Source organism: Nerophis lumbriciformis, linkage group LG16, assembly GCF_033978685.3.
Source record: "Nerophis lumbriciformis linkage group LG16, RoL_Nlum_v2.1, whole genome shotgun sequence".
Lineage (NCBI taxonomy): Eukaryota > Metazoa > Chordata > Actinopteri > Syngnathiformes > Syngnathidae > Nerophis > Nerophis lumbriciformis.
The window spans coordinates 24,043,038-24,065,715 of NC_084563.2; the positions used below are offsets into that span (position 1 = coordinate 24,043,038).

At 39.1% G+C, this 22,678-nt stretch overlaps 1 protein-coding gene across 1 annotated transcript; it reads left to right on the top strand.

Annotated features, from left to right (window-relative positions):
- The first annotated feature begins 19,317 nt into the window (after window positions 1–19,317).
- Window positions 19,318–21,569, top strand: LOC133617398 (uncharacterized). Its single transcript, XM_061977338.2, has 10 exons — window positions 19,318–19,449; window positions 19,537–19,677; window positions 19,763–20,083; window positions 20,181–20,383; window positions 20,482–20,641; window positions 20,761–20,867; window positions 20,951–21,037; window positions 21,127–21,192; window positions 21,283–21,350; window positions 21,456–21,569. The coding sequence occupies exons 2-7, from the start codon at window positions 19,578–19,580 to the stop codon at window positions 20,966–20,968; spliced, it is 909 nt and encodes a 302-aa protein (XP_061833322.2). The 5' UTR covers window positions 19,318–19,449; window positions 19,537–19,577; the 3' UTR covers window positions 20,969–21,037; window positions 21,127–21,192; window positions 21,283–21,350; window positions 21,456–21,569.
- Window positions 21,570–22,678: the final 1,109 nt, after the last annotated feature.

Here is a 22,678-nt window from a genome sequence, read left to right on the forward strand (position 1 = left end):
ATATATATATAGAGAGAGAGAGAGAGACATACTGTAATAACTTGAAGTAAATCATGAAGATTAAAAACTAATTACAAACAAAAAATTCTAAAATAAAATTATTGCTTTTTTCTGTAAAATGATTACTTTTTAAGGCAAAATGGTTACATTTGTCATTTAAAATTCTGACTTTTATCACATTATTGCCAATTTTTTTGTTGTTCTTATAAAATAGTTAAATTTTTTGAGTAAAATTATCATCATTCTTTCAGAGTAAAATTTCAGATAATTGTTATAATATTGCCAAAATGTTATTGAGTACATTTCCAACTTTTATCATAATATTGCACAAATGCTCACTTTTTCTTGTAAAATTTTGACTTACGTTGAGTAAAATAAATACAAGTATTATAACACTGCCAACATTCTACATTTTTCTTTTGAAATTGTGACCTTTTTCTTGTGAAATGCCAACTAATTTTTCACAACAAGGTTTTTTATATTTGCATAGTTTGTATATATTATTAATGTTGTAAATACACTTCTTCATATATCTAGAAAGGCTGGTCCTAAAGAGGTAGGCTTTTGTCTCGGGTCTCAAGAAGGTAAGAAATACAAAAATGTGTGTAAGAAATTGAAATGCTCCCCTTTGGCCAAAATGAATGAAAAAAAAAAAAAATACATATATATATATATATATATATATATATATATATATATATAGAGACATACTGTAATAATTTTAAGTAAATCATGAAGATTAAAAACCAATTACAAACAAAAAATTCAAAAATAAAATTATTGCTTTTTTCTGTAAAATGATTACTTTTTAAGACAAAATGGTTAAATTTGTCATTTAAAATTCTGAATTTATCACAATATTGCCAATTTTTTTGTTGTTCTTGCAAAATAGTTACATTTTTTGAGTAAAATTATCATCATTTTTTCAGAGTAAAATTTCAGATAATTATTATAATATTGCCAGAATGTTAAACTTTTCTTGTAAAATTGCAACTGTTATTGAGTACATTTCCAACTTTTATCATAACATTGCATAACATTCAGTTTTTCTTGTAAAATTTTGACTTACGTTGAGTAAAATTAAAAAAATTATTATAACACTGCCAGCATTCTACGTTTTTCTTTTGAAATTGTGACCTTTTTCTTGTGAAATGCCAACTCATTTTTCACAACAAGCTTTTTTATATTTGCATAGTTTGTATATATTATTAATGTTGTAAATACACTTCTTTATATATCTAGAAAGGGTGGTCCTAAAGAGGTAGACATTTTTCCCAGGTCTCAAGAAGGTAACAAATACAAAAATGTGTGTAAGAAATGGAAATGCACCCCTTTGGTCAACATATGAAATAACAAGTGTGTGTGTAAGAAATGGAAATGCGCCCCCTTAGGCCAATTTTTTTTTTAAATTACAATCAATATGTATATAGAGACATACTGTAATAACTTGAAGTAAATAATGAAGATTAAAAACCAATTACAAACAAAAAAATGCTTACCTTTTTTTCATATTTGCATAGTTTGTATATATCATTAATGTTGTAAATACACATCTTTATATATCTAGAAAGGGTGGTCCTAAAGAGGTAGGCATTTTTCTCAGGTCTCAAGAAGGTAAAAAAGACACGAATGTGTGTGTTGTGTGTGTGTGTGTGTGTGTGTGTGTGTGTGTGTGTGTGTGTGTGTGTGTGGGGCGTTCTTCCAACACGTTTTCTTTCCTCCTCACAAAAAAAAAAATCTTCTTTTCAACCTTCTGTTCCCCACCTTTCTCACGCCCCCCCCCCCCCCCCCCCCCCCCCCCCACCACCATGCCCCCACCCCCATAAGCGTTGATGTGGTGATTAGCGGGCGTCTTTGTGTGGGGGGGGGGTCTCGCTGTTTAATCACCTCATCATGAGACAATACAACCACTTCCTGGGGGGGGGGGGTTGATGTGCTACAAGGTTGGAACTTGTTTGTTAGCATGCTAGCTATCGTTAGCATCGCTAATCCTTGCCAGCGAGGCGTGACGGGAAGAGGGGCGTGTCCCGTGCGAGGCGAGAGGAAGCGTCTCATGCTGCTGGGAACAAGATAATCCCGCTTTGTCCACGTTAAAATACCCCCCCACACACACACCTGCTGCTGTTAAACAATGAAGCCTTAACCATCTTAGCCCCGCCCCCTTTCTCGCTCCCCCGGCCAAATGCCACTTCCTGCGCCGAGGTGAGGTCGCTGTGATGTCATCCAGGTGTGGGTCTGAGGCCCCGCCCACCGAGGGACACGTGACTTCGTGACCTTTCACCCGAAGACTCCGAAAGAAAGTGAACAGGAAACCTCTTGCTGGCTCCGCCCACTTGCCTTGTCTCGCTTTAGCACCTCAGCTGTTCCTCAGGCTGCTGATGGGGGGGTGATAATGAAGGTAACACTTCTCCACACACACACACACACGCACGCGCAGGTAGCTCCACGATTCTAGACACTCCGCGTGAGTCTATTCTTTTGTCTTGTTAACTTTTGCCGCCAAGCTTATAGGCCGAGGGGCCACCATTTAGCCGTTACCTTTGCACGCCGCGTTCACTGTGATGTCATCGGAGATGGCGATGAGTGGAGCAAAAACACAGAAAAATTCAATTTTTGGGGGATGTTGTGTCACCTTAGGACTTGGCGTGCTAGCGTTGGATTTCAGTTTCGCGCGCACACACACACACACATGCGCAGGTAGCATCCGAGCTAGCATAGCCGCAGCGTGAAGTCGCAGATTTCTATTTTAAGAAATCCCAAGTGCGTCTAATGTACTGCGGCCCCTGAAGGTGTCACCTCCGAGTGACAAAGTGAAAACCGTGTTGTCGCCAACACTTTAGTCTCGTTAACTATAGCTGCCGAGCTAACGAGGCGAGGGGGCCGCGATTTAGCCGTTAGCCGTTTTTTCCTCCACTCATCAGACACGGCGATGAGTGGAGGAAAAAACGGGGAAAAAATGCTACTTTTTTTGGACATTGTGTCACTTTACCGGTACCGGTCCGTGGATCGATTGGTACCGCACAAGAAATATATATAAAAAAAAAAAATGTAAATCTTTTTTTTTTTATTTTATGTTTTTTTTATTAAATCAACATAAAAAACACAAGATACACTTACAATTAGTGCACCAACCCAAAAAACCTTCTAACAACTCTGTCCCAAAATGTACGCAAATGTGCAATCACAAACATAGTAAAATTCAAAATGGTGTAGAGCAATAGCAACATGTTGCCCTTAACGTTAATGTCACAACACACAAAATAAACATAGCGCTCACCTTCTGAAGTTATTCTTCATTCGTAAATCCTTCGAATTCTTCGTCTTCGGTGTCCGAATTGAAAAGTTGCGCAAGCGTGGGATGCAAAATGGCCGGTTCCGTCTCGTAGAAGTCATCGGAGTCAGTGTCGCTGTTGTTGTCCAGTAGTTCTGTGAATCCTGCCTTCCGGAAAGCTCGGACCACAGTTGTGACCGAAATATCTGCCCAGGCATTTACGATCCACTGGCAAATGTTGGCGTATGTCGTCCGGCGCTGTCTGCCCGTCTTAGTGAAGGTGTGTTCGCCTTCGGAGCTGTGTGAAAAAAGCCACCCGGCCTCTTCGCGTAAACTTCCCTTAACCACTCGCTCATCTTTTCTTCATCCATCCATCCCTTCGAGTTAGCTTTTATGATGACGCCGGCTGGAAAGGTCTCTTTTGGCAAGGTCTTCCTTTTGAATATCACCATGGGTGGAAGTTAGCATGGCAAGCTAGAACCACAGTGAAGGATGACTTCTCATTCCCTGTGGTGCGAATATTCACCGTACGTGCTCCCGTTCCACAGTGCGGTTCACAGGAATATCAGTTGCTGTGAAATACGGTAGTAATCCGTGTGCGGATGGAGAGATTGCGTCTTTTTATGAACCGGATCCTTTTCGCTTAGTAGGAGCCATTTTGTGGTCTTTACAGATGTAAACAGGAAATGAAACGTACGGTGATATCCGCGCGTTTTTTCTTCTTCTTCCGGGGGCGGGCGGTAGCTTACAGTAGAAGAAGAAGCGCTTCCTGTTCTATGGGGGCGGGTGCTTACCTTGGCGGTTGCTTGCGTAGAAGAAGAAGCGCTTCCTGTTCTACCGGGAAAAAAGATGGCGGCTGTTTACCGAAGTTGCGAGATCGAAACTTTATGAAAATGAATCGTAATAAAGCGCACCGGGTTATAAGGCGCACTGTTAGCTTTTGAGAAAATTTGTGGTTTTTAGGTGCGCCTTATAGTGCGGAAAATACGGTAAATGCGATACCTGAAAGGGGTACACATTATTTCCAAAGCAGGACCCCCCCACCCAGACATATAATACTAGTACACAACTCATGAAAAACAATATGTTATAGTCATTGTAAGTGGGCCAAAACACTTACATTAGAAAATAATCTCATGGAAATGACTGCTGTCATTTGATTACAACAATAAAACATTGAACTTTTTATTTAGTCATGTTTGGGACAGGTGTGCTGCTGTTGTGACCACAGTGCATGTGCAGGTCTGACGTCGCTCACATGCTCTCCACCGAATGCTCAAGGAGTTTTTGCGTTTGCTCACACATATGGAAATTTAGAGGAAACATTGTTTGGGGGTATCCATAATACGCCGACAGGGAGAAGTTTTTGTTTACACGATGAGTCGGGCGTGTCTTGACCTCCGCGGTGGAGGCTCTGCTGAACCCCTGAGGCCGACTCACCGAACCCCTAGGGTTCCATCGAACCCAGGTTAAGAACCACTGACTTAGCGTGTTAGCGTTGGATTTCAGTCATGCATACACACGCAGGTAGCAGGTAGCAGGTAGCAGGTAGCAGGTAGCATCCCAGCTAGCGTAGCCGCAGAATGAAGGTTACTATTCTAGAAATTCCAAGTGCGTCTAATGTACTACGGCCCCTGAAGGTGTCACCTCCGAGTGACAAAGTGAAAACAACGTCGTCGCCAACACTTTAGTCTCGTTAACTTTAGCCGCCAAGCTAACGAGCTGAGGGGCCGCGATTTAGCCGTTAGCTTAGCATGCGGAGTTCACCGTGACGTCATCGGAGACGGCGATGAGTGGAGGAAAAAACGCCCCCCGAAAAAGCTACTTTTTTTGGACATTGTGTCATTTAGCACTTAGCGTGTTAGCGTTGGATTTCAGTTATGCACACACACACAGGTAGCAGGTAGCATAGGCTAACCATATTTTTTTTATATATATTTTATATATTTTATACATATTTATTTGCCAATGATACTTGAACTTGCTTTATAAATAATATATTTATTTTAATAAAGCGTTTTTTCTCCTCTGTTGACAGTAGTGTTGGCGCTAGGAATTTTCAAAATGGGGTCCCAGGGACCCCATCAAGTCATAAAAATGGGGTCCCACAGTACATTTTTGGGGTCCCATTTTTTTGTAAGCGTTTTGAAAACAAATGATAAACGTATGCATTGTCCTGTTATATCTCACATTCTATATTGTGTTTTGGAAAAACGTTAATTCATTCATTAAAATAAATAATAAAAAAAGAACACAATTGTGTAAGCATATGTAAATGTATTCACCTATAAACATTCATTCACTTTCTTCTTTCCTTCATGGATCTAAACTTCACCGCTGCTGTTTGTTTTTTCTATGTTTTTATTTAATAAGTTGTAGGTGTATTTATTTCAGTATAAAAGTGTTTTGCTTGGGTCATGAAATGATGATAATGGTGTGCTAGGGCATACATACATTTTATATTTAACGCTTAAATTTCTGGAGTCTACATCAACGTCACATCTATTCCTCATTTCAAAATGATTGAGTTTTTTTATGTTGTTTTTTGTTTGTTTGTTTGTTTTCCGCCCTTTTTTGTCAAACAAAACTATGTTTTTTTATGGCAAACACACAAAATATGCAAAATCCATCCATCCATTTTCTACCGCTTATTCCCTTTGGGGTCGCGGGGGGCGCTGGAATCTTCCACCAAAAATATTTTTCTTAGTGGAATATTTGATGTGAAGTAATGGGAACCTTGGATGGATCAATAATTCATAATAACATTGATTTTGAAAGAAAGAAAGAAAAAAAAAGCTTTGTTTTATTAGTCAACATAGCAACTTTTTCTAAATTTCATTTCACCTTTAAGCTTTTTTATTTCACTTTTTTTATGTTTTTGTTTATTTTAATAGTATTTTCGTGATGTGCCGTGGGCCTTTAAAACATTAGCTGTGGCCGCAAATGGAAAAAAAAAATCAATATAAAAATCTGCGTCCTTTCTGATTTCAATGCGTTAAAAAGACACAAAAAGTGTGTTAACGCCAACACTGCTTGACAGTATAACAAAATAAGTCACACTTATATTCTGTAACATTCACAGTTTTGGAAAAAAGTGCAGAGGTAGAAATATTCAAAATAACCTCTTGTATATAATGTAAACATAAATAATGCCTCAAAACAAGTTAATTAAATTCAAACAAAAAACAGCAGACGAGCTCTCGCCCTGCACAGCTGTTTTGTGCTTTGTAGTGTGGATATGGGCTTGTAGATCTTTATTTGCCACAGATATATACGTTCCTGCTTTGCACACAGTACATTCTGCTTTCCATGTGTCACGGCCAGGACCAAAACACGGATACTTTTCCCGCAAATCATCCGTGAAGTTGCATTTACGTTTCGGCATCTCTCTTGTGTTCTGTCTGTCTCTCCACTCCCTCGCTCTCTCGCTCTCTGTCTCTGCCCCTCCCTTACGAATGCTGCTGCATGCACACACTTTCACAATTTGTTTTGTTTTTAACCCCTTCCTAACCCTGGACGTGCATTGAAAATAAACGCAACCCTAACTCAAAATGCCGGACATTTGAGGCATTTAAGAAACTCCGCCCGGACAGCCCCGCAAAAGAGGACATGTCCGGGGAAAAGAGGACGTACGGTCAGTCTAAGCTAGCGTAGCCGCAGAATGAAGGTTTTTATTCTAGAAATTCCGAGTGCGTCTAATGTACTGCGGCCTCTGAAGGTGTCACCTCCGAGTGACAAAGTGAAAACCACGTCGTCGCCAACACTCCTCCCGTCACTTTTTTCCTGAGGTGGGCCGCCATTTAGTCATCAGCTTAGCGAGTGGCGTTAAGAGATTGTGATGAACACATTTTGTACATATACATTCACTGTACAAACACACATATACACATACATGTACATATACATTCACTGTACAAACACACATATACATATACATGTACATATACATTCACTGTACAAACACACATATACACATACATGTACATATATATTATATTGACTCGGTTGGCCAAATGTAGGGAAAAAAATGTGTTGGTATATCTATTTTTAGGAAAATTAATACAAAACCTAACAATAAAGTCTGACTGAATGCTAAAAACGTTATGACAAACCGCCCTAAAAATCGGAATGGCATTTTACATTTTTTTTACTGAATGAGACACCCAGAATGTACATGAAAATAAAGAATGTGGGATTTACAATATTAACTACGAAGGATAAAACACTGAATATTGACAACATATGAACGTCACACCTCCTCTCCATCCACATATTTTACAATCAAGTGAAAGGCAACAAAAATGCAACACACACAACGAAATATGAATGTGAAGGGTAAAAAAAAACCCACCTACAATCTGATACATCTGATGCATCACTAAGCTTTAGAACTTTGTTGCTGAGCTGCTGTGACTTAGATGTCCATAGTAACTAATTAGATGACCATAGGAATTAATTAGATGAACATAGTAACTAATTAGATGAACATAGGAATTAATTAGATGAACATAGTAACTAATGAGATGAACATAGGAACTTATTAGATAACCATAGTAACTAATTAGATGACCATAGTAACTAATTAGATGACCATAGGAACTAATTAGATGACCATAAGAACTAATTAGATGAAAATAGGAACTAATTAGATGACCATAGTAACTAATTAGATCAATCAATCAATGTTTATTTATATAGCCCTAAATCACAAGTGTCTCAAAGGGCTGCAAAGATGAACATAGTAACTAATTAGATGAACATAGGAACTAATTAGATGACCATAGGAACTAATTAGATGAACATAGGAACTAATTAGATGACCATAGTAACTAATTAGATGACCATAGTAACTAATTAGATTACCATAGTAATCTAATTAAATATCATGTAAAAGCACAGATTCCAACCATTGAAATACTTTGTATAGTTCAAGACTTACAGTCATGTGAAAACATCACTGCAAATCATAACTAGGGATGTCCGATAATGGCTTTTTGCCGATATCCTATATTACGATATTGTCCAACTTCTTAATTACCGATACCGATATCAACCGATACCGATATCAACCGATATATACAGTCGTGGAATTAACACATTATTATGCCTAATTTGGACAACCAGGTATGGTGAAGATAAGGTACTTTTTTTTAAAAATGAATAAAATAAGATAATTCTTTTTTTCTTTTCTTTTTTTTTAAATGAATAAAATAAGATAAGGGCTTCACGGTGGCAGAGGGGTTAGTGCATCTGCCTCACAATACGAAGGTCCTGAGTAGTCTTGGGTTCAATCCCGGGCTCAGGATCTTTCTGTGTGGAGTTTGCATGTTCTCCCCGTGACTGCGCGGGTTCCCTCCGGGTACTCCGGCTTCCTCCCACCTCCAAAGACATGCACCTGGGGATAGGTTGATTGGCAACACTAAATTGGCCCTAGTGTGTGGATGTGAGTGTGAATGTTGTCTGTCTATCTGTGTTGGCACTGCGATGAGGTGGCGACTTGTCCAGGGTGTACACCGCCTTCCGCCCGATTGTAGCTGAGATAGGCTCCAGCGCCCCCCGCGACCCCAAAAGGGAATAAGCGGTAGAAAATGGATGGATGGATGAAAATAAGATAAATAAATTAAAAACATTTTCTTGAATAAAAAAAAAAGTAAAACAATATAAAAACAGTTACATAGAAACTGGTAATGAATGAAAATGAATAAAATTAACTGTTAAAGGTTAGTACTATTAGTGGACCAGCAGCACGCACAATCTGTGTTTACGGACTGTATCCCTTGCAGACTGTATTGATGTATATTGATATATAATGTAGGAACCAGAATATTAAGAACAGAAAGAAACAACCCTTAAAAGTTAAAAAGTTAAAGTACCAATGATTGTCACACACACACACTAGGTGTGGCGAAATTATTCTCTGCATTTGACCCATCACCCTTGATCACCCCCTGGGAGGTGAGGGGAGCAGTGGGCAGCAGCGGTGGCCGCGCCCCGGGAATCATTTTTGGTGATTTAACCCCCAATTCCAACCCTTGATGCTGAGTGACAAGCAGGGAGGTAATGGGTCCCATTTTTATAGTCTTTGGTATGACTCGGCCGGGGTTTGAACCCACAACCTACCGATCTCAGGGCGGACACTCTAACCACTAGGCCACTGAGTCGGTGAGTGAATGAGTGTGAATGAGTGTAAATGGGGGAGGGAGGTTTTTGGGGTTGGTGCACTAGTTGTAAGTGTATCTTGTGTTTTTTATGTTGATTTAATAAAAAAAAAAAACCCAAAGAAAACCCGATACCGATAATTAAAAAAAACGATACCGATCATTACCGATATCACATTTTAACGCATTTATTGGCCGATAATATCGGCCTGCCGATATTATCGGACATCCCTAATCATAATGGCAGCTACACTTTCCATCCTAAAGATCTAAAAATATTATTTGGGAATGCTTGGCGGGCCGCATTGAAAAGCTTAGCGGGCCGCATGTGGCCCCTGGGCCTTAATTTGCCCAGGTCTGCCCTAGGGTAAACTGGGTATAACACATGGCACACTGACAAAGCTTAACCTATTGTTACTATAACAATCTACAAGGTTAATATAGGTTGCTTCTCTTTCTTCCCCTCCATTTTTCTGCATTCTTTCGTATCTCTAGTTGTCATTACGTATATGTATTGTTGCATTTGAACAACTGTATTGTTCATAATAAAGGTAAAGTATTGGTATTGTTCATTATCAATAGCGTTATTTCTATTGGTATTTGTATTTATTTATTTATTTTTTTCATAAAGAAATACAATCAGGTGTGCTTACGGACTGTATTCCTGCAGACTGTATTGATCTATATTGATATATAATGTATATATTGTGATTTTTATGTTGATTTAATAAAAAATAAAAAAAATAATTTCTTGTGCGGCCCGGTACCAATCGGTCCGCGGACCGGTACCGGTTGGGGACCACTGAACTATATGATACGCCTGAGAAGCTGGACAGGACTAAAAAATACTAAATAAAAAATAATAATAATAAAATAAAAAAATAAAATAAAATAAAAAAAGAGATTGCGATGAATGGAGGAAATGCACGTTAAAAAATACAACTTTTGTCGTCAATGTGTCACCTTAGCGGTTAGCGTGTTAGAGTCGGCTTGTTAGCGACACTTTTTATTTTTGGTTCTAAGAACGACACAATCTTCTGGCGAACAACACACTTTGTGACATCTGATGTCTTTTTGTGCCTCACAACTCGATGCTTGCTTTCAGTCTCACACGCACACACACGCACGCACACACACACACACTCACTCACACACACACACACACACACACACACACACACACACACACACACACACGAGGTGGCGAGCACGATGTTAGCGCTCCATCTGTGTGGCACTGACGTGATGGTTAATGTCTTGGCTGATGGCGCCTCATTAGGCGGCGGGAGCATGTGCAGTCAACACAAGTGTGTGTGGCGGCCATGTTGGCGTCATCAAGTGTTTTCCTTACGTCTCGTTCTTCCTCTCCTAGTTTTTCCGCGACAACCGACTGCAGACGTTGTCATGTGACCAAGAGGCCGTCGTCGTCGTCGTGCCGGTCATGTGACACACAGGAAGTAGAAGTAAAAAAGGCCCTCTAACGTCCCGCAGACGCCAGGCGCAGCGCCGCGGCGTTGCTCGCCCGTCTGTCCGTGGCGGCGCGCTTGTGCGGCAGCTGCGGGGTCAAAGGTCGCGCCGGATCCAACTGGCTCCCCGGTGGAGACGAGCCCGGACGAGCGGGAGGCGGTCCAGGCGGCCATCTGCGGCCTCGCTCACTTGGAAGTCGTGCGAGCGGCTCCTGGCCACGCCCACCAGGCGGTAGGCGTGCGATGTGTTCACTGTCCGCTGGGGAAAAACAAGTTTTATTTGCATCTGCGCCTTCTTGTGAGGAGGCTTGATCACACACACACACACGCACACACACACACACACACACACACACACACACACACACACACACACACACACTCTTGTATTTCTTACATTCTTGAGACTTGAGAAAAATGCCTACCTCTTTAGGACCAGCCTTTCTAGATATATAAAGATGTGTATTTACAACATTAGTAATATATACGTACTATGCAAACATAAAAAAGGTAAGTTTTTAGTAAAAAAATGTTTTTGAATTTTTTGTTTATAATTGGTTTTTAATCTTCATTATTTACTTCAAGTTATTACAGTATGTCTCTATACACATATTTATTTTGTATTTTAATTAATTTTGACCAAAGGGGGCGCATTTCGATTTCTTACACACATTTTTGTATTTCTTACCTTCTTGAGACCTGAGAAAAATGCCTACCTCTTAAGGACCACCCTTTCGAGATATATAAAGAAGTGTATTTACAACATTAATAATATATACAAACTATGCAAACATAAAAAAGCTTGTTGTAAAAAATGAGTTGGAATTTCACAAGAAAAAGGTCACAATTTCACAAGAAAAATGTAAAATTTTGGCAGTATCATAATAAAACTCGTCATTTTACTCAACGCAAGTCAAAATTTTACAAGAAAAACTGAACATCTGTGCAATATTATAATAAAAGTTGGAATTTTACTCAAGAACAGTTGCAATTTTACAAGAAAAGCAATATTATGGCAATATTATAATAATAATCATAATTTTACTTGGCCAAATGATGACAAAAGTCATAATTTTACTCAAAAAATGTCACTATTTTACAAGAACAACCAAAAAATTGTCAATATTGTGATAAGTCATAATTTTAGATTACAAATTTAACCATTTTGCATTAAAAAGTAATAATTTTGCATAAAAAAGTCATAATTTTACAAGAAAATATTGCAATATTACAGAAACAGAAAGAATATGAGAAATTGTTCCCAATTTTATAAGAAAAAAGTCGACACGTTGTGAGAAAAAGACTACTTTTAGTAAATTTTTTGTTTGTAATTGGTTTTTAATCTTCATTATTTACTTCAAGTTATTACAGTTTGTCTCTATATACATATTTATTTTTCATTCATTTTTGCCAAAGGGGGTGCATTTCAATTTCTTACACACTTGTTATTACATATGTTGGCCAGAGGGGGAGCACTTCAAATTTTTACACACACTTGTTATTTTATATGTTATTTCGATTTCTTACACACACTTTTGTATTTTTGACCTTGAGAAAAATGCCTACCTCTTTAGGACCACCCTTTCTAGATATATAAAGATGTGTATTTACAACATTGATTATATATATTATTTGTATATACTATGCAAATATAAAAAAGCTTGTTGTGAAAAATTAGTTGGAATTTCACAAGAAAAAAGTCACAATTTCACAAGAAAAATTTAGAATTTTGACAGTATTATAAAACGAGTCGTCATTTTACTCAACGCAAGTCAAAATGTTCAAGAAAAACTGAACATTTGTGCAACATTATGATAAAAGTTGTAATTTCACTCAATAACAGTCGCAATTTTACAAGAAAAGCTTAAAATTTTGGCAATTTTATGAAAAGAGTCATAATTTTACTCGACAAAAGTCACAATTTTATAAGAACTTTTACTTTTTGGTTGGCCAACGGTTTACGTTGTATTGCGCACCCTGACGGCAAGTGTGGGAGTCGGTTCTGGAGTATGAAGTAAAGAGACGTAACTTCGTCACCTCGCCTGGTTATTGACTCCAACCCAGAATATTACACTGCCCATACCTATGCTCCTTCAAAGGCTGTGCTACTGGCTGCAAAGCATTGCACTTTCAAATACAACAATGAGTAGAGAGGAGTGTTATGTGTGTATATGTGTAAATAAATGAACACTGAAATTCAAGTATGTCTTTTATTTATATGTGTATATATATATATATATATATATATATATATATATATATATATATATATATATATATATATATATATATATATATATATATATATATATAAGAAATACTTGAATTTCAGTGAATTCTAGCTATAAATATACTTTTTGAAACCGATAATTTTGAAACCGATACCGATCATTTCCGATATATTTTAAGAGCATTTGTCGGCCGATAATACTAGAATAATACTAGAATAATGATCTTTTGTAAGGTTTGCAAAGACACAAGTACGTTTTTTTTTACTCAATATGACAGTATAACTGTCATACTAAATATGAACGTTATATAAACATAACTCCAAAACCAAACATGCAATCCGTCTAAAAATGCCTGTAATATTGAATCTGTGAGTTTTACCAGAATCAGGTATTTTGGTAAGGTTTACAAATACAAACATTTGGTTTTACTCATAATGACAGTATAACTGCCACATTCAATATGACAGTTATTTAAACATAACTCCTAAACCACACATGCAAAATGGCTAATAATGCCTGGAGAAATTTATCTTTGCGAGTTTTACTGGGAAAAAAAATATTTTGTAAGGTTTATAAAGACACAAGTTAGTTTTTTTTACTCAATATGACAGTATAACTGTCATACTAAATATGAAAGTTATATAAATATAACTCTAAAACCAAACATGCATTATGTCTAAAAATGCCTGTAATATTGTATCCATGTGAGTTTTACTAGAATCAGTTGTTTTTGTAAGGTTTGCAAATACAAAATATGGGTTTTACTCACTATGACAGTATACTGTCACACTCAATATGACAGTTATTTAAACATAACTCCTAAACCACACATGCAAAATGGCTGATAATGCCTGGAGATATGTATCTTTGTGAGTTTTACTAGAAAAAATATATTTTGTAAGGTTTGCAAAGACTACAAACCCCATTTCCATATGAGTTGTGAAATTGTGTTAGATGTAAATATAAACGGAATACAATGATTTGCAAATCCTTTTCAACCCATATTCAATTGAATATACTACAAAGACAACATATTTGATGTTCAAACTGATAAACATTTTTTTTTTTGCAAATAATCATTAACTTTAGAATTTGATGCCAGCAACACGTGACAAAGAAGTTGGGAAAGGTGGCAATAAATACTGATAAAGTTGAGGAATGCTCATCAAACACACACCTGTGGGAATATCCCACAGGTGTGCTGGCTAATTGGGAACAGGTGGGTGCCATGATTGGGTATAAAAACAGCTTCCCAAAAAATCTGGAGAAATCACCCCACGTAAGCGGCATGGCCGGAAACCAACATTGAATGACCGTGACCTTCGATCCCTCAGACGGCACTGTATCAAAAAGCGACATCAATCTCTAAAGGATATCACCACATGGGCTCAGGAACACTTCAGAAAACCACTGTCACTAAATACAGTTGGTCGCTACATCTGTAAATGCAAGTTAAAGCTCTACTATGCAAAGCGAAAGCCATTTATCAACAACATCCAGAAATGCCGCCGGCTTCTCTGGGCCCGAGATCATCTAAGATGGACTCATGCAAAGTGGAAAAGTGTTCTGTGGTCTGACGAGTCCACATTTCAAATTGTTTTTGGAAATATTCGACATTGTGTCATCCGGACCAAAGGGGAAGCGAACCATCCAGACTGTTATCGACGCAAAGTTCAAAAGCCAGCATCTGTGATGGTATGGGGGTGCATTAGTGCCCAAGGCATGGGTAACTTACACATCTGTGAAGGCACCATTAATGCTGAAAGGTACATACAAGTTTTGGAACAACATATACTGCTATCTAAGCGCCGTCTTTTTCATGGACGCCCCTGCTTATTTCAGCAAGACAATGCCAAGCCACATTCAGCACGTGTTACAACAGCGTGGCTTCGTAAAAAAAAGAGTGCGGGTACTCTCCTGGCTCGCCTGCAGTCCAGACCTGTCTCCCATCGAAAATGTGTGTCGCATTATAAAGCGTAGAATACGACAGCGGAGACCCCGGACTGTTGAACGACTGAAGCTCTACATAAAACAAGAATGGGAAAGAATTCCACTTTCAAAGCTTCAACAATTAGTTTCCTCAGTTCCCAATTGTTTATTGAGTGTTGTTAAAAGAAAAGGTGATGTAACACAGTGGTGAACATGCCCTTTCCCAAATACTTTGGCACGTGTTGCAGCCATGAAATTCTAAGTTAATTATTATTTGCAAAAAAAAAATAAAGTTTATGAGTTTGAACATCAAATATTTTGTCTTTGTAGTGCATTCAATTGAATATGGGTTGAAAAGGATTTGCAAATCATTGTATTCCGTTTATATTTACATCCAACACAATTTCCCAACTCATATGGAAACAGGGTTTGTATATTATCGGACATCTCCAGATGTGATCATTAAAGACGTGTTGTTGCTCTAAGAGCGTTTTTGCTCGCACGTGTTTATCGCGGCGTGTTGTGCTGAAGACGAAGAAGACAATAATAGTTGGAGCCGCCGTTGCCAGCGCGCGACGCTCGCCGCAAGTTGCTGTAAAAGTAGTCATGTGAAACATATGCAGCGCAATCTGTTGTGTTATTTAGCGCCGCACTAATCAGCAGCGTTTGTCTCGGTGAGGACTTCGCAAGTCATAATTCCTCGCCGCATGACTCTCATTAACACTTCATTAAAAGCATCATTCTCATCATTATAACTTCGCACTCTTAAAGGAGAGAGAGGCGACGAGGCGGGAAAAAACACGGCGCTGACGAGCCAATTTGGACTCGGGGAGAGGGGGGGAGAAAAAAGCAGCGAGTGGGCGGAGGCTCAGACAAGCCTGGACGGCGTCTTTGGAGTCACGCTGGAAGACAACGCGGCAAGTCTTGAATCTTCCTTCCGAGCTCACATGTAAGCATCCACATTTGACTAAGTTGTTGTTAGCATTTGACTAATGCGAGCTCACAACCATACCCGGCGGCCTCTTTGAAATGAATGGCCATCTTTGTCCGGGCACCGTGACGACGTGCCGCTCATTTGTCTGTGATCACGTGACCCCCCCATGCAAACCTCGGCTCATTCCTTCCTGCCACGCTCAGTTAGCAAGTGCGAGCCAGCCGCTAATTGCCGGAAGCTTCCATTGTCTTGATGCCGTTAGCTCGCAGCTAGGACGCTTGATTGAGAACATCCTTATTATCGGTAGATTATCGGTTACTACTTCCTGCTTCGTTTTGCCGACACAGCCTAGTTCAGGGGTCGGCAACCTGCGGCTCTTTAGCGCCGTCCTAGTGGCTTTCTGGAACTTTTTCGAAAATGTATGAAAAAATGGAAAAAGATGAGGGGGAAAATATATATATATTTTTAATATGGTTTCTCTAGGAGGACAAACATGACACAAACCTCCCTAATTGTTATAAAGCACACTGTTTTTATATATGCGCCAGTGACGTGCGGTGAGGTTAATGGCTGGTGAGGCACTGACTTCATCACAGTCAGATTTACAAACATATGAACCCTAAAGAGTATCTTATTCACCATTTGATTGGCAGCAGTTAACGGGTTATGTTTAAAAGCTCAAACCAGCATTCTTCCCTGCTTGGCACTCAGCATCAAGGCTTGGAATTGGGGGTTAAATCACCAAAAATTATTCCCGGGCGCGGTGCCGCTGCTGCCCACTGCTCCCCTCACCTCCCAGGGGGGGTCAAATGCAGAGGACAAATTTCACCACACCTAGTGTGTGTGTGACAATCATTGGTACTTTAACTAAACTTTAACTTTACACATACAAACTGTAGCACACAAAAAAGCACATTTAATTAAAAAAAACGTTATTATGGTCTTACCTTTACTTATAAAATAAGTCCATGAGCCGCTGTTGTGCTGGATTAATGCACCCCCTGACGAGAGTGTTATATCAACTAAAGCCCTCACTTAAACTTTCCATGTGCAAGATTGAATCTATTTAAAAAAGTGTAACCGAGGGTTTATAAATGTCGCCTATACTGTATGAAACTACAAAATAACAAACACGGAGGCTCCAGTTTACACGAGGACCACTTTATTTACCTTCTTTCAAAAACTTCCGCTCCACTCCAACGTGTCATCACTTCCGCTCTTAGCGCCTTCAAAGTAAGAGCTCAAGGCATATACTGTATAACAGCGCATAACAGGAACTTAACATCACTGTAAAAACGCACCCAAGTTCTCCGGGTGTCTCTGCCACTACGCAATTAAGGAGTCACGGGTGGGACCTGATATTCAGCTGGGAATGATTAATATAGTAAATAAACACAAGACGTGTATAACTATTAGCCACAACCCAGGTAACACCTAATGTTAGCGTAACGTTACTGTATGGTTCTCGTTTGGTTATGCAAGATGAGAACATTCTAAGAACATTCTCAGAACATATCAAAACCTATCTGACACACAAAATATTTGCCTGCAATGGAAACAGCGACCGTTAGGCTTTTCGAAATGTTTTTTTTCTCAAATTTACTTTATATACATTATGTAGTAACGTTTCCCTAACGTTCCGAGAACGTGTTGTGTTTTTCGAACAATCTGACGTCAGCTGAGCTGAGTCAAGGCTGCACGCATGCGCGTAGAAGCTTCCGTGAGACAAAGGACGAAGATCGACAACGCTGCAAATTCCAGAATCCCGATAATCAGGCAATACGGTGCGCCATCCATTGATCACATGTAAGTAGATAGAAAGAGTGAAATACGAAGCACGTTTTTGTGTAACAATTTCTACCCTACATGATTAATTTCAGACCATTTTACAGTTTTAGCGTCATGTCAAATGCGCTCCATGCTCAACTGCCGGCACCATATAAACTAGCATGCATTTCTCGTGCATATTGGCTGTTATATAGTTTCCAAATACCAACGAATGACTTCTGAAGAAGGGTGGATCTATCTGTAGCCTAGTTAAACAATAATTTGCCCCGTCAGTGTCATATTTTGAGGTCCATATGGCACGAATGTTGCCTGAACATTCCGTTAAACATTATCACAATTTCAGAAGGGTTAAAACCATTAAAAATCAGTTCCCAGTGGCTTATTTTATTTTTCAAAGGTTTTTTCAAAATTTTACCCATTATGCAATATCCCTAAAAAAATGTTATATACACCCGTCCATTTTCCTGTGACGTCACAATACAAACAAACATGGCGGATAGAACAGCAAGATATAGCGACATTAGCTCGGATTCAGACTCGGATTTCAGGGGTTTACGCGATTCAACAGATTACGCATGTATTGAAACTGATGGTTGTAGTGTGGAGGCAGGTAGCGAAAACGAAATTGAAGAAGAAACTGAAGCTATTGAGCATTGCCAACCTTGAGACCTCCGATTTCGGGAGGTGGGGGGTGGGGGCGGGGTTGGGGGGGCGTGGTTAAGAGGGCAGGAGTATATTGACAGCTAGAATTCACCAAGTCAAGTATTTCATACATATTATATATATATATATATATATATATATCTACATCCTGAAAATATGCAAACAAAACTGTGTTTAGATAATTGATACTTCAAACTTGCATAAATAAATATTAAGGAATATAACATAACTTGGCTTCTGAAAGTTTCAAAATGTAATGAATAAAATGCTAAAGTTGTTGATAAACAAGCTATTATTTTAATAATTAAATATGGTCATTTTAAATGAATTATTATGATAATTTAAAATCAATTATTTCAAATATGTTTATTTTAATTTATAATTCTATGGCTGGATGTAATAAGAAGTCACCAAAAAATACAAATAAAAATACAATTAATTTTGATGTTTTTAGCAAAATATAGTAAAAATGTAGGCGATAATAGGGCAACCCATTTTCCTTGTTTTTTTTTTTTTTATAGAATAAACACAATGAAGAAGTTTCAACAAAGGGCTTATAAGCGTAGATGGGCTGCCACAACTAGGCATTTGAAGAAGCAATGCCGACAGTCAACTTTAGAATTAGAGAGTGATGATAGCGAGCAAGAGAATGACACGACAATCTTTACAACTCCAGAAACAGTGACATGGATGCTGCGGAGACCGCTTCCTGCACTGCCGCGGGTGCTGACAATGCCACCTACAGTGGCCCTGATAGTGATGAGCCTGATGAAAATGATGCTGATTGGAGACTAATCGACCATCATGTCACCTTGTCATCTGATTCAGAAAACGAGTGATAGTGACTGCTTTGAAGATATTTTGAGGTGTGGATTATTTTATCTTCAGAATAGCTTCTGCTATTGGCCAAAGCCAAATCCTACCCACTCCAGAATCCGGAGAGCTGAGATTCCTGACAAAGAAGTCTGGGATAGGCTGCCAATTCGGGTTTTCAGGAAAACATTGACTGGTAAGGGAATATTGTCAAAGTCATATCATGTATATCTTAAACAACATAATTCATCTTGAGTCATCAGCATACTTTGAAATTTTGCAGAAGACTTTGACAAGGCCCTTCAATATGAAAAACAAGCTGAAATGTTTTCGAGCCCAGAGGAAGAAGAAATGTCAACCAAATGGAGCCACATCACCCCTGAACGTTATAGAAACGATGAGGAAGATGTGTTTGATGCTGACGGTTAGTCACTTTTCAAAGACTGTTTACTTACAATACTCAAACACTACTTAGTGGTGCAAAAATTGTATTGTCTTCGTTGGTTTAGACGAAGAGGAAATTCGGCCAAAAAAGAAGTGCAGAAAAGAGAAATCACAGATCCTCATCCAGGCACCCCCACTGCCAGTGCTCCCACCATTGAACTTTCCAATCTCCAGCGAGTACCAGACCACTTCAGCCAGTACCAGCCAATACTACACCACTCCAAGGCATCCAGGCCGACCTCACAGCCCAGCGAGAAGCAGCACTTACAGGCTCAGTCCAGACAGGAATCATGCATCCAGCTCAAGCCAGTACCAAACCACTCCAGCCAGTACAAGTCAGTACCAGACCACTCCAAGAAGCAGCAGGAATGCCCTTGAAAGTGAACGTTAGTTGGCTATTTAACTGTTGATAGGTGGTGTTAAACAGGCTGTTACAACGGGCAGTAATACGAATTACCTCTTTGACTTTTGTTGTCTTTGCAGTTTTCCAGTTAAACATGAAAGTTAAAAAACTAGTTGAGAACCAGGGAGAAATTATGCGCATGCTGAGAGGGCTGGCAGCACAGTCTGTGGGGCCAGAAGCTGTGGATGTTCAAGATCTCATTGAGAAGCCTTTCGAGACTCTTGAGCAGCTTAAGGCCTTCTGTGAACAGCTCGACACTGATCTTCTGCTCAGAAATCAGCTGGTAATTAGTTTTAATTCCCCACTGCAAAATGATCTTGCTCAGTTATCAAAAAACATGTTCTAATCAAGTACAATATTGTTGTTTATTTATTTGTATAGGTGAAAGCTCTTACTGCTCTTGGTGGGCAGAATTTGGCAGACACGGTGAGGACAATGCTGAGGAAAATTGCCACAAACAAAGTCCTGGAGCAGCTTGGTCTCCGTGGAAAGGCAGGCAAAGTGGCGTTTGAGGACTTGCCCTTTTACAGAATAATAATAAGTAAGTGTTAATAATAGGTTTGCATCTTTGAACATGTTGCATGTATGCTCACAAGGTCGATCTAGATGTTATTATTACGGTATTCTAAAGGGAATTCTAAATTGTGCTGGTGATTCCAGAGGCATGCCGGGGTGTTTACAAACAGACGACCACAGCTGAAGTAGATTGTGAGCTTGGAGAGGTCCTGAAACTGGCCACTTTTCGAAAGGGAGGTTCAAAGTTTGAGGTACGGAGAATTATGATACGATATCCCATTTTATTGAAGTTCCACTGCATGTCTTTTGAATTTGCAATTATAACTACTTGCAGGAGAAGAGGAGGAATTAAGAGGAAGCGACGGCGAAGAAGGGCAAAGGGAAGTGTACAAAGGAAATGGACAGTGAGATGAGTGACCAGGTAAATGATAAAGTAATTATGCCAATGTTTTAATTCAATTCATAAAGATCCCAGTTCTGTGTTGAATTTGCAATTATAAACACTTGCAGGAAGCGACGGCGAAGAAGGGCAAAGGGAAGTGTACAAAGGGAATGGACAGTGAGATGAGTGACCAGGTAAATGATAAAAGTAATTATGCCAATGTTTTAAATCAATTCATGAAGATCCCAGTTCTGTGTTGAATTTGCAATTATAAATACTTGCAGGAAGTGAAGAAGAAGAAAACAGGGAAAGGGAAAAGAACCAAACAAACGCTAGTGAGACCAGTGAGCAGGTAAACGAGGAGTAAATTATGCCATGTTTTAATTGAAATCAATTCATCTACATTCCAGTGCTGTCTTTGTTGTATTTGTGAATATCTATAATTATTTACTTCCAGGAAGAGAACCAACAAGAAGGGGCAGGAGTACACTGACGCGCACGACCAAGACCACAGCATTCCATTTCTATTGTATTATAATTATCACTAATAAAGAATTATTGTTGAATTTTCTGTTTGAGTTCAGTCCTGACAATATAGCACAAAAACAGACGTAAATACCACTGCATTCCATTTCTATTGTATTATAATGATCACTAATAAAGAATTATTGTTGAATTTTCTGTTTGAGTGTTATAGTCCTGACAATATAGCACAAAAACAGACGTAAATACCACAGCATTCCATTTCTATTGTATTATAATTATCACTAATAAAGAATTATTGTTGAATTTTCTGTTTGAGTGTTAGTCCTGACAATATAGCACCAAAACAGACGAAAATAGCATGTTCCTAAACAGTTCCCTAAACGTTCTTGCCAAACGTTCATGGCTAACGTTCTGCTAACCAAGCAAGAACTCCACAACCTCACGTTCTTTGAACGTTACAAACTAATGTTCCCATAACAATGCCACTACGTTCTCCTAACGTTCACATAACGTTCACTTGTTATGTGAACGTTATATTAAATACGAGCCTGATCGTCTTAAGACGATCAGGCTCGTATTTAATATGCCACAAATTAATCCCGCATTACAAACACCTCCCCCCTCCCGTCCATATAACCCGCCAATACAACTCAAACACCTGCACAACACACTCAATCCCACAGCCCAAAGTACCGTTGCACCTCCCCAAAGTTCATACAGCACATATATTTCCCCAAAGTCCCCAAAGTTACGTACGTGACAGGCACATAGAGGCATGCACGTACGGGCAAGCGATCAAATGTTTGGAAGCCGCAGCTGCATACTCACGGTACCGCGTCGATCTGCGTATCCAACTCAAAGTCCTCCTGGAAAAAGAGTCCATTGTGCCAGTTCTCCACAGGCCAATGGAAAGTCCACAAATAAGGTAAACAATGAGGATTCTTCCATGAAGTGGCTCCGTAGCAAAAACGCTGGGTCTGACAGGTGCTCCTATAGGTGGTTTATGACGTCAATTTCCGCTTCCGCCCGGACTGATAGCACGCGGATGCCTTTTATATCCCCACATATTATTAAGCTACATTTTTAACATTAACATGATTATTTGATACGCCTGTAACAGTTTATAATAGGTAAATGGATGACATAATAAGTATATATATATTTATTTTCCCAGCTGAGCACAACTGTGACTGG

Bases quoted from the DNA above. Each gene is read 5' to 3' on its own strand.
- LOC133617398 (XM_061977338.2), top strand. From the start codon at position 19,578: ATGTTTTCGAGCCCAGAGGAAGAAGAAATGTCAACCAAATGGAGCCAC. The intron at 20,084-20,180 runs GTTAGTTGGCTA...TTGTCTTTGCAG, and splicing joins GAATGCCCTTGAAAGTGAAC to TTTTCCAGTTAAACATGAAA. The intron at 20,642-20,760 runs GTAAGTGTTAAT...TGGTGATTCCAG, and splicing joins CTTTTACAGAATAATAATAA to AGGCATGCCGGGGTGTTTAC.